At 41.5% G+C, this 12,188-nt stretch overlaps 2 protein-coding genes across 2 annotated transcripts; both read left to right on the top strand.

The window, feature by feature from the left end:
• The first annotated feature begins 1,451 nt into the window (after positions 1-1,451).
• Positions 1,452-3,958, top strand: LOC106301285 (glucan endo-1,3-beta-glucosidase 5-like). The gene is made up of 2 exons (XM_013737649.1): positions 1,452-2,159; positions 2,735-3,958. The coding sequence occupies exons 1-2, from the start codon at positions 1,816-1,818 to the stop codon at positions 3,852-3,854; spliced, it is 1,464 nt and encodes a 487-aa protein (XP_013593103.1). The 5' UTR covers positions 1,452-1,815; the 3' UTR covers positions 3,855-3,958.
• Positions 3,959-4,923: 965 nt separating this feature from the next.
• Positions 4,924-12,106, top strand: LOC106305639 (DDB1- and CUL4-associated factor homolog 1-like). The gene is made up of 13 exons (XM_013741991.1): positions 4,924-5,406; positions 5,480-5,555; positions 5,631-5,747; positions 5,835-5,995; positions 6,109-6,829; positions 6,919-7,007; positions 7,094-7,514; positions 7,629-8,192; positions 8,269-8,451; positions 8,544-8,996; positions 9,083-9,193; positions 9,323-11,170; positions 11,283-12,106. Exons 1-13 carry the CDS (start codon positions 5,135-5,137, stop codon positions 11,952-11,954), a joined length of 5,688 nt encoding a protein of 1,895 aa, XP_013597445.1. The 5' UTR covers positions 4,924-5,134; the 3' UTR covers positions 11,955-12,106.
• The last annotated feature ends 82 nt before the right edge of the window (positions 12,107-12,188 follow it).

The following is a 12,188-nucleotide window of genomic DNA, read 5'->3' on the forward strand; positions in this document are numbered from 1 at the left end:
TAATAAATAAATTATACGGCGGCTCGGCCGACCAATTAATAACAAACACAATATAAGGCGGCTCGGCCGACCAATAAATAATAAACAGAATATAAGGCGGCTCGGCCGACCAATAAATAAATTAAATTACTAGTAAATAATATAGGCGGTATTCCGGCCATTATAACATGATATAAATAATAGTAGAGGCGATATACCGACCATTATAACAGAGTATAAATGATACAAATAAATTTTACCGAATCGCAGAGTGATCGTGCTGATAACGTGTTATAAAAAAAACTAGAACTTTATTGTATCGAGGAAATTTAAATAAGGGCAAAATTTTATACCCGTAGGAGAAGATAACACTGATAATAAGAGATGATGTGTTATTAGAAGGAGAAGGAATGATATGTCTACTATCGATCGGAACGATCGTTTATATGGAAAAGAAATCCACTGTGCAAATAGTGCAACGGGCCCCACATCTTTTATATTATCAACATATACGACGTTTTTTTTTCTGACTTTTCGCGACAAGCTGAGTATTATTTCACATATCTTAAGCTCTTGTAAAGGATTTGACGTTGCTATGTTGACGCTCGGAAACAGTATACATTATTTCGTTTAATATATTATAAAGTATGTATATCTGTTTTATGTTTCTATCAAAAAGATAAAGGGAATCAGGATCGCATGGATGCGTTATCCGGTCGGTGAACGATCGTGAATCACACTCAAAAGTAACAATACATAGACCAAAACTGGGCACCACACCACTTGTATGTTCTCTCTCTACCAGTCTACCACCCCCTCGAGCTTTACTTGTCCTTATCACTTCCCCTTTTCGTATTAGTTGTCTCATTCTAGTAATTAGTGGTTGTCTTCCTAAGTTTAATCACCAACCATGTCCCTGCTGCGGAGTACCGACCTCTTACATTCTCTCTTTCGCTGTTCTTTTCACAATAACGAATATTTTTATCTATTTCATGATCATTCAACTTTAATCCCAACATCATCACTTAACACTGCTCCTCAGTCTTTTTTTTTTGTTTTTCCTTTACACATCTGCTTGACCTCATCCACGTAACCTTGCCTCACGCCAAACAATCTTATTAGCAGCACCTATTCTACGTCGGACAAAATACAACCAATAGTCTTTAGATGCTAGCACTACATAAATTTATAAATCAACAAATTTAATAGTATTATTTATACTTTCCGGTCTATCTTTTTTTTTTGTGCAACACTTTCCAGTCTATCATATTAGGGAAAGTGGTAATGGTATAATTTTTATTTGCTACTATATAAAGTTCATATATTTTTTATTATTGAAGTTTTCATAATTAAAAAACCGTATCAAATTTTAAATTTTAAAAGTGTATACTATAAATTTATATACACTGTAGACCAACCAACACCTAGTGGAAATTTATATAAATGTTCCTCTTTTAGCTTCTCTATCCTTATTTTAAAATCTACATAATATACTGCTAATTTAAGATTATAGTACACCAATCAAAGCATTCACACCACCTTTCAGACATTAGGACAGAACTAAAAAGCCATTTTAGTTTATGCTCGATTTCTGCAACACGAGGAAAATACAAAACATTCTCCAGTCTCGTGTTCTTCACCGATTTTCAATTTTTAAATCTTGAAACTTCTTCCTTCCTCTTCTCCAAATCCACCGTAATGATTTTTTGAAAGAAGCAACTTCAGCTCTGTTCTTCTTGAAACCAAAGTTTTCAACTTCAGCTCTGTTCTGCTTACATCTGAGCTCGTTTTAGTTATAAAGTTCAGATTTTTGTTTGTTGGGTTATTAGTTTAGGGATGCTGTCCAAAAGTGTTGTCGCCGTCTCTGTCGTACTTATTATGCTATACTGTAACTTGTTTATCGAAGTTGTAGCGATTGGTGTGAACTGGGGCTCACAGGCAAGTCACCCGCTACCTCCAGCGACGGTGGTGAGGCTTCTCCAGGCTAACGGAATCCGAAAGGTGAAACTTTTCGAGGCCGACACTAAGATTCTCGGAGCTTTAAGTCGGTCGGGGATTCAAGTTATGGTCGGAATCCCAAACGACTTACTAGCACCTATAGCTGCAAGCGTTGCAGTCGCAGAGAGATGGGTTTCTCAAAACGTCTCTGCTCATGTCTCCTCCAATGGCGTCGATATCAGGTTTGTTGTTCTTATGCCCTAAAGCTTCAATCTTTAGACAGTTTGTGAGTAAAGATAGAAACTTTGAGGTTCATCTTGGTCACTGTGTTGACTTGTGCTTATGCCTAAAGCTTCAATCTTTAGAGTTTTGATTACAGTTAGCAAGTAAATGTTGAAACTTTAAAGATAGTCTTGGTCACTGTGTTGACTTGTGTTTATGCCTAAAGCTTCAGTCTTTAGACTTTTGATTACAGTTTCTGAGTAAAGATAGAAACTTTGAAGACAATCTTCTTGCTCACTGGTGCTGACTTGTGCTTATGCCTAAAGCTTCAATCTTTAGAGTTTTGATCACAGTTAGTAAGTAAAGATAGAAACTTTAAAGATAGTCTTGGTCACTGTGTTGACTTGTGCTTATGCATTACAGTTTGTGATAAAGATAGAAACTTTGAAGACAATCTTCTTGCTCACTGGTGTTGACTTGTGCTTATCCCTAAAGCTTCAATCTTTATTAGACTTTTGATTACAAGTTTGATGAGTAAAGATAGAAACTTTGACTTGTTCTGTTGTGTTGACTTGTGTTGGTGTCTAAACGTTAGGTACGTGGCAGTTGGGAACGAGCCATTTCTAAAGGCATTCAACGGAACATTCGAGGACATAACACTCCCCGCTCTCCAGAACATACAATCAGCTCTCATCAAAGCCGGTTTAGCCACCCAGGTGAAAGTCACAGTCCCACTCAACGCAGACGTGTACCAAAGCGCATCCAACCTCCCTTCAGACGGAGACTTCAGACTCGAAATCCGCGACCTCATGATCAGCATCGTCAAGTTCCTAAGCGACAACCAAGCTCCCTTCACCATCAACATCTACCCTTTCATCAGTCTCTACAACGACCCTCACTTCCCCGTGGAGTTCGCCTTCTTCGACGGCACAGGTGATCCTATAAACGACAATGGCAGAGTCTACGACAACGTTCTCGACGCGAACTACGATACATTAGTCTGGTCCTTGCAGAAGAACGGGTTTGGTAACTTGTCCATCGTCGTTGGGGAAGTCGGGTGGCCCACGGATGGAGATAAGAACGCCAACATGCAGTACGCACGGCGGTATAATCAAGGCTTCATGAACCGTCAGAGAGCTGGTAGGGGGACGCCTATGAGACCAGGTCCCTTGGACGCTTACTTGTTTAGCCTTATCGACGAAGATGCCAAGAGCATTCAGCCAGGGAACTTTGAGAGACACTGGGGGATGTTTTACATCGATGGGCGGCCTAAGTATCAGCTCAGCCTTCTTGGAAACGGTAACGGGTTGGTTCCAGCGAAGGATGTGCATCACATGGGGAAGAAATGGTGCGTTCTCGCGCCGTCTGCTAGTCTTGAGGATCCTCAGCTTGGACCGAGCGTTGGCTACGCTTGTGATCATGCTGATTGCACTAGTCTTGGGTATGGTTCTTCTTGTGGGGGCTTGGATTTGGCGCAGAATGTTTCGTATGCGTTTAATAGTTATTATCAGGTGAGTGACCAGCTGGAGAGTGCGTGTAAGTTCCCTGGGGGTATATCTATGATCGTTACAAGGGATCCTTCTTTTGGGAGTTGCCAGTTTAAGATAATGATCAAGTCGGATTCTTCAGGTGGTGAAGCAAGTACCAAGATGTGTTTAACAAGATCAGCGGCAGTGTTGTTACTCTTGTTGATGTGTATGTATATTGTTCTATGATGGTTTTTGATTGTTTATTCTTCTGTCTTAAAGAAAACATTGCTGTTTATTGAGAAAACTATAAAAGAAACATTGAGATTTATGTAGGCCAGAGTGTTTGGGTACCCGTTGGCGTTCGAATTGAGTTTTTCGGATTTCGGTTCTTTTTTATAACACCTCATAGGTCTCATTTTAGTAAATTTGGAAGTACATGCCGGGTTCAAATATAACACATCTGGTTCGGATCGATTCTGTATCACATCATAAAATCCATAAAGTAATCATATATCATTCGGATTCGGGTTATATTGGATCGGTTCGGATATACCTGAAATAAAATCTAAAATTTAAAAGTAAAACATAAGAAATATATATTTATTTATATATAATTAAGTATTTAAGGTAGTTATTTATATTTTAAATACTTATTGTTAGATAACATATCAAAATAAATATGAAATTATTTTAAGTATATATTCATGTTTCATATAATTATATTGTATATTATTTTGGACATTCAGATCGGTTTCTTCGGATATTTTTCGAATTTTTCGGTTTTTTCGATTTTTCGGATTACCTGTTCGGGTTCGGTTAATAACACTTCAGGTTCAAATATGTTTTGTACCACCTTACAAGACCTATTCAGATATTTTTTACATTTTGGACCGGATACGGATCGAGTTTTTCGGTTCGGGTTCGATTTAGATTTTGGGTTACAGATATTATGCCCATGCCTAGATTTATGTATCACAACATGATTATTGGAAGATCCTTAGAGTGAGGTTCTTAGCGAAATATAAGAACTCGTCTCTTAACTTTTAACTAAAAAAATTAAGAACCGGCTCTTAAAACTCTTATTTAAGAACCGATTTTTAGCTTTTTTTAATTAAAAATTAAGAGACGGATTCTTATATTCCGGTAAGAACTTCACCCTAAGAACTTTCTATAATGGTGCTCTTATTTGGTGGTCTCTCCTCCGTTTATTACCAGAGACTAACTCCAACTATGGGCCCTATGTAAGGCCTATATATTGAAATATGGGCTTTATAAAGCCCATCGCTTGAAATATTGACCCCCCTCTTAAAATACGGGTTTAGGGTTTGTTTCGTAAAAAAACGGTTCGGGTTATGTTTTAGTATCATAGTCAGTTCAGCTTCGTCGTCTCCACCTGCCACCTCTTATACTACTCCACAACAACTCAAAGCTTCTCTCTTTTTTTTCTTTTTTCTTTTTTTTCTCTTCCTCGAAACGAACTTGTAATTTCCACGATCCCAAACGTTTATTTCAATCGCCTGTAAAACATGGACGAACAAGGGCATGATGCCGAGGTCCGTAATCCAACGGCTGTTACGGCGGAGACGGAAAATTCAATCGGCGGAGCTGACCATGAAGAAGGACAACAGGAGGAGGAGGAGGAGGACGAAGTAACGGCTATTGCGGCGGAGGTTGAGGAAGAAGACGAGCTTATAGAGAAGGCGCAGAAGCTCATGGATAGTATCACCGCCGGTGCTAATAACCCTAACCCTACTATCCTCCACGCTCTTAGTCATATTCTTGAGTCCAAAGAGTCTCTGTATGATGCTTTCACACTCTCTTCTTGATTTGTTCATTTTTATAGCTTGACGCTTTCTTTCTTGTGTCCGCAGGTTTGTAAAGGAGAGTGAATTCTACTCCAATGATCGCAGTAATCATATCAGTGGCAATCTGTGTAATCTCATCAGAGTAAGTCCTTTTGATGGATCAGTCATTGCTTTAGTAGCTTATTTCTTCTTATTTTTGGTTTCTTGATGTTTACAGGAGAATGATGAGTTTTTTGAACTGATTTCCTCAAATTTTCTTACTGAGGATACTTACTCAACCGCGGTGAAGGCAGCCTCCGTAAGGCTGCTAGTGAACTGTTCGCTTACTTCCATGGTAAGACTTTGCTCCTTTCTTTTACGCTTAGCAGCTCGTTGGAAATGGTTGGTTCGTGATGCGATGCTCTCTTTTTTTTCCTTACAGTATCCTTATGTTTTCGACGATGCTGTTATGGATAAATTTAAAAACTGGGTCTTGGATGAGTCAGTCAAGTTTCCTGGTGAACACTCTGGCAGCAAAGAGGCCTCAGATGCTGAGATGTTAAAGACTTATTCCACAGGACTTCTCGCTATCTCTCTGACGAGGTACATCTGATTAAAATATTTTCATTTTGTTGTCTCTTTTTGATGCTTAAAATGTTTTTTTGGCGCCTACAGCTGAAATAATATTATTTTCTTTTTTATCTGACCTATACAAGTCGTGGTCAATTAGTTGAAGACGTCTTGGCATCAGGACTATCTGCTAAGCTTATGCATTATCTTCGAGTACGTGTTATTGGAGACTCGAGCACAAGCCGTAGAGATGCCCTTCATACAACTGAGGCTAAGCATGTTTCCTTAAAAGGAAAAGAAGAAGGTCGAGGTAGGGTGCGGAGGGTTGTGGATACAGTTGAAGGTGACCATGTTCTTGACGCAGACTCCGGTAGAGAGATGGGTCAGTCTGAAGGAGAATTCGAAATCGATGGCAATGTTTCAGCTGTTGTTGACTGTAAACTGAAACCTGGAGATGACAATACCGGAAGAGATGACCCTTCAAAACACAGAATGAACCGATCAAAATCCAGGGGGAGAGGAAAGGTGAACGAAGGTGCTACTGATACAGACGTTCTCTTGACATCTCCTAGATCAATTCGTCTGGGTGTCAGAGATAGGGATCTACCAAAAAATTCGGATGTCAGAAATGCAGAAGATGTGACCTTATGTCTGGGGAAAATGAAATCTGGTATTGTAGGGATTGAAAGAGATGAGAATGATGAGTGCTTTCAAGGTTGCTGGGTAGGAACCAAAAATATAACTGATCTAGTAAAGAGAGCAGTTGGAGCTGCTGAAACCGAAGCTAGAGCTGCCCATGCTCCTGATGACGCAGCTAAAGCAGCTGGCGATGCTGCAGCAGAGCTTGTTAAAACTGCTGCTTTGGAGGCATGTTTTTATTTTGTCTAGCTGCTAATGATTTCATTCCTTTATGAACCTCTGGTATATTGAATGTCTTTATTTTTAAATGATTCCAGGAATTCAAGTCATCTGGCAGTGAAGAAGCTGCCGTGTCTGCTGCTGTTCGAGCAGCTACTACAGTCATAGATGCCGCTGAGGTTTCAAGGTTAGTCATGCTATGTAGTTGTTAATTCTACTGAGGTTTATCAAATATGGTAGCTTCTAGTTAACTCTGCTATTTGGGCTGTGCAGAAATCCCACTTGTGTTATATCTGATCAGACTGCGGAATTGAATTGCGTGGAAACAGACGCAATTGCCGAGGTTGGAGAAGTTTCACTTCCAGATATGGAGTCGTTGGCTCAGTTACAAGAAAAATATTGCATCCAGTGCCTTGAAATACTTGGTGAATATGTCGAGGTTCTCGGGCCTGTTCTCCATGAAAAAGGTGTTGATGTATGCATTACGCTACTGGAACGTACATCCCAACTTGGAGATGGTTTTTCCCCTTTGTTACGTGACGTAATGAAGTTAATTTGCGCTTTGGCTGCACACCGGAAGTTTGCTGCAATGTTTGTTGACCGTGGTGGCTTGCAAAAATTACTTGCTGTACCAAGGGTTACGGAGACCTTTTATGGTCTGTCATCTTGCTTATACACCATAGGCTCTCTTCAGGTAGTAATAACAGCAAAGTTGTACGATCTAGTGCTATCTTTTCACAGATCTATCGTTGAATTACTACAGATCCGGCTTCTTCTTCTTACCTTCAATTTCTTTTTTTTTTCTCAGGGTATAATGGAGCGTGTTTGTGCACTTCCATCGGATCTCATACATCAACTGGTTAAATTAGCTATCGAACTTCTAGACTGCTCCCAGGATCAAGCCAGGAAAAATGCAGCCTTATTCTTCGCTGCTGCTTTTGTCTTTAGAGCCATTTTAGATGCATTTGATGCTCATAATAGCTTGCAGAAACTCCTTGCGATTCTTAAAGATGCAGCCTCAGTTAGAACTGGTGCTAATTCTGACCGATCAGCCCCTGAAGTCATGACATCGTCAGAGAAACAGATGGCTTTTCACACCTGTTTTGCTTTGCGCCAGTATTTTAGAGCTCATCTACTTTTGCTTGTGGATTCCATTCGTCCTAGCAGAAGTGGCCGAGGTGGTGTGCGAAATGTTCCTAATGTAAGGGCAGCCTATAAGCCCCTTGACATCAGCAATGAAGCTGTAGATGCCGTATTCCATCAGTTACAGAAGGATCGGAAGTTGGGTCCGACCTTTGTGAGAACTCAGTGGCCTGCTGTCAATAACTTTTTGGCGTCCTCTGGACATGTTACCATGTTGGAACTATGTCAGGTACTGTAGTATTATACTCTTCATAGGTACTTTGTTTTTTTTCTACCATGCACTTACATGTTGGTCGCATGCACAGACTCCACCAGTAGACCGTTATCTCCATGATCTGCTTCAGCATGCTTTTGGTGTTCTTCACATAGTTACATCAATACCTGATGGCCGCAAAGCAATTGTGAGTGCCACACTGAGCAACAATCGTGCGGGCATTGCCGTTGTTCTGGATGCAGCAAATATTTCTAACAGCATAGTGGACCCAGAGGTCAGCAGTCTGCTTTATACATTATTCACATGGGTTTAGTCTTTCTTCTTTTGCTTCTCATTTTTACTTGCCTATTTTCTTTGTTATTGCAGATCATACAGCCTGCACTAAATGTCCTAATCAATCTGGTCTGCCCTCCACCATCATTAAGTAATAAACCGCCTCTTGCACAAAACCATCAACCTGTTTCCGGCCAAGCCACTGCCCGTCCTTCAACCGATGCTGCTGCAGATACTCAGTCCACTGGTAATGCTCCGCCAACTCCTGTTGCACCAGCGTCTTCAGGGTTGGTCGGTGATAGAAGAATTTTCTTAGGAGCAGGAACTGGTTCTGCTGGCCTTGCTGCTAAGTTGGAGCAGGTCTATCGTCTAGCACGTGAAGCTGTTCGTGGGAATGATGGTATAAAAATTCTCTTAAAACTTCTTCAGCCGAGAATTTATGTGAACCCCCCTGCTGCCCCAGATTGTCTACGAGCGTTGGCTTGCAGGGTACTTCTTGGTCTTGCTAGAGATGAGACAATTGCACAAATACTGACTAAACTTGAGGTAGAATATAACAAATTTCTTTCCCCAGTTATCTTCGTCCTCTCGTTTTTTTGTTTCTGTACTGACTTTCCAAACATGGTTTCTAGGTTGGTAAGAGTTTGTCAGAACTAATTCGGGATGCAGGTGGTCAGTCAAGTGGAACAGATCAGGTCAGGTGGCAGGCTGAACTTGCTCAGGTGGCCCTTGAGCTAATAGGGGTAACCATCTGAACTGATTTATATTTCTTGTTTATGGAATTGTTTTTTGTGTGCTTCATTAGTAATTGAAGTTGTCTCTCTGTTGAAGTTTTGCAAACGTTTTCAGTTGTGGTTTATATGCGTTTGTAGATATTGACAAATTCAGGGCATGCGAATACACTAACAGCCAGTGATGCTGCTACTCCAACCTTGAGGCGCATTGAAAGAGCCGCCATTGCAGCAGCAACACCTATAACATATGATTCTAAGGAGCTTTTGCTCCTTATCCATGAGCACCTCCAGGCATCAGGTCTTGGTGAAACTGCTTCAGCACTGTTGAAAGAGACTCAGTTGAGTCCTCTACCTTCCCTGGCTCCCCCTTCTTCTATTGCATTTTCCGCTACACAAGAGATGCCTGCGCCGGTAGTTCAGGAACAGTGGCCTTCTGGCCGTGCTAACGGTGGATTTTTCACCAGCAAACCCAAAGTCTGTGCACATGACGACGATCCTAATTCTAGATGTAATGCGGCTATATCTGCCAAGAAGAAACATCTGGCTCCCTCGACACAGGAGACGTCCACGCCGGTAGCACAGCAACAGTGGCCCTCTGGCCGTGCTAGCGGTGGTTTTTTCCCCAGTAAACTCAAAGTCAATACTCATGAGGAAGATCCTAGCTTGATAGGTAATGCAGCTCCATCCGCAAAGAAGAAACAGTTGACTTTCTCACCCAGCTTTAGTTTGCAGTCACGGAATCAAACTTTCCCCCAGGACGCTCACCCACAGTCTACTCAGAGAATAGACAGTAGTAGTTCAAATTCAGATCCTGCTTGTGCGGATACATCAAAAACTGCTGCAGAATTAGTTTTGAAGAGCGACATTGATGCCGATTCTCAATTTAAGACCCCGACTTTTCCCAGAAAACGGAAATTGTCGGAGCTTAAAGACCCAGATGTCTCAGTTTCAGGTAAAAGAATCAATTTGGGGGAGCTAGGACCGCCATCTCCAGCTTGTCGAACCACGGCTTCCTTTCGTAGGAGTTCAACCATTGCGGATGCTTCAGGTTTACAAACACCAGCTTCAGCTTTGGATGTTAACCAATCTGGGAGCTCCAGGCTAGGACTGATGACACCTGCTTCTCAGCTAAGGCTTCCAAGCGATCCCCAGCCTTCAAATACGGAACGGTTAACACTAGACTCTCTTGTTGTTCAGTATTTGAAACACCAACACAGACAGTGTCTGGCTCCAATCACAACTCTTCCCCCTGTGTCTCTCCTACACCCGCATGTCTGTCCTGAACCTAAACGTTTACTTGAAGCTCCACTAAATGTCACTGGCCGTCTTGGAACCCGCGAGCTTCAAAGTTTTTACAGTGGAGTCCATGGGAGTCGCAGGGACCGTCAGTTCGTTTTCAGCAGATTCAAATCTTGGAGATCTTGCCGAGATGAGAATGCTCTCTTTACATGCATCTCACTACTTGGAGGTACTAATCATTTAGCAGTCGGTAGTCATGCTGGAGAAATCAAAATATTCGACGCTAGCAGCTGTAGCTTGCTTGAGAGTTTCTCAGGCCACCAGGCTCCGGTAACACTTGTTCAGCCATATGTCTCTGGCGATACTCAGTTGTTACTTTCTTCTAGTTCCAGTGATGTGCAGTTGTGGGACGCTTCTTATATAACTAATGGGTCTAAGCACTCCTTTGATGGGTGCAAGGCTGCAAAATTCAGCAACTCTGGGCGATATTTTGCAGCGCTCTCATGTGAAGGATCAACAAAAGATGTTCTTCTGTATAACGTAGAGAGCTGCACTCTTTCCCATAAATACACTGACACATCAACTTCTTCTCGGAGTAGTCCATATTCTCTTGTACACTTCAGCCCTTGCGATACACTAATATTGTGGAATGGTCATCTGTGGGATCGCCGTGTTCCAGATGAGGTCAGCCGGTTTGATCAATTTACTGATTATGGCGGCGGTGGTTTTCATCCTTCTCGAAACGAGGTAATGATAAATCATATTACTCTCTTCTGAAATCTTTTATATGTGAGAATACCAAAGATAATAAACTGCCATCATGTCTTGGCTTATCTCAATATGATGTTTTTTATAACAGGTGATCATAAACTCTGAGGTCTGGGATTTGAGGAAAATGAGGCTACTTCGAAGTGTACCATCACTGGACCAGACAGCTATTACGTTCAACTCCAGGGGTGATGTCATATACGCAATGCTGAGGAGAAACATTGAGGACGTGATGTCTGCTGTCCACACGTGCCGTTCGAAGCATCCGTTGTTTGCTGCTTTCCGCACTCTTGATGCGATCAACTATTCAGACGTTGCCACTATACCCGTGGACCGATGTCTCCTCGACTTTGCCACCGAACCAACAGACTCTTTCCTTGGGCTGATCACAATGGAAGATCAAGACGATATGTTATCCTCAGCGAGGTTGTATGAGATTGGCAGACGGAAACCAACAGATGATGACTCTGATCCCGATGATGATGGTGAGACAGAGGACGAAGATGAAGATGATGAAGACGATGAAGATGACCTGGACCGGATTCTGGGACTAGCTGGAGACGATAGCGGAGATGATGACATTAGCAGCGATGACAATGAAGATAATAGTGCAAGCGATTTTGATGATGATGATGGACGTATGCTCTTTGAAGGTGGTGACTTTTTGGAGATTATGAGTGATGGTGATGATGAAGATAGTGGTGATGATGAAGATGACAATGTTGATGGCGAGGAGGATTTTCTGGACAACACTCAATCTTAATGCTTTAATCTTATTTTCTTTTGAACTCTACAGTGTGTCTAAGATGGATTCACTACCCAAAGTTTTGTTGACAAGTAACTTTGTATTTTTCTTTTAGAAGTTGCATGTTTATTTGATGGTCAGTAATTAAAAAAGGAAACAGATTCTCAGAATCATGATTTCTCATTTCACACTCACACCTCATACTTGAGGCATGCATCATCATCGGATTCATCACACATCAAATGCTCCTCT

Source organism: Brassica oleracea, chromosome C7 (assembly GCF_000695525.1).
Source record: "Brassica oleracea var. oleracea cultivar TO1000 chromosome C7, BOL, whole genome shotgun sequence".
Lineage (NCBI taxonomy): Eukaryota > Viridiplantae > Streptophyta > Magnoliopsida > Brassicales > Brassicaceae > Brassica > Brassica oleracea.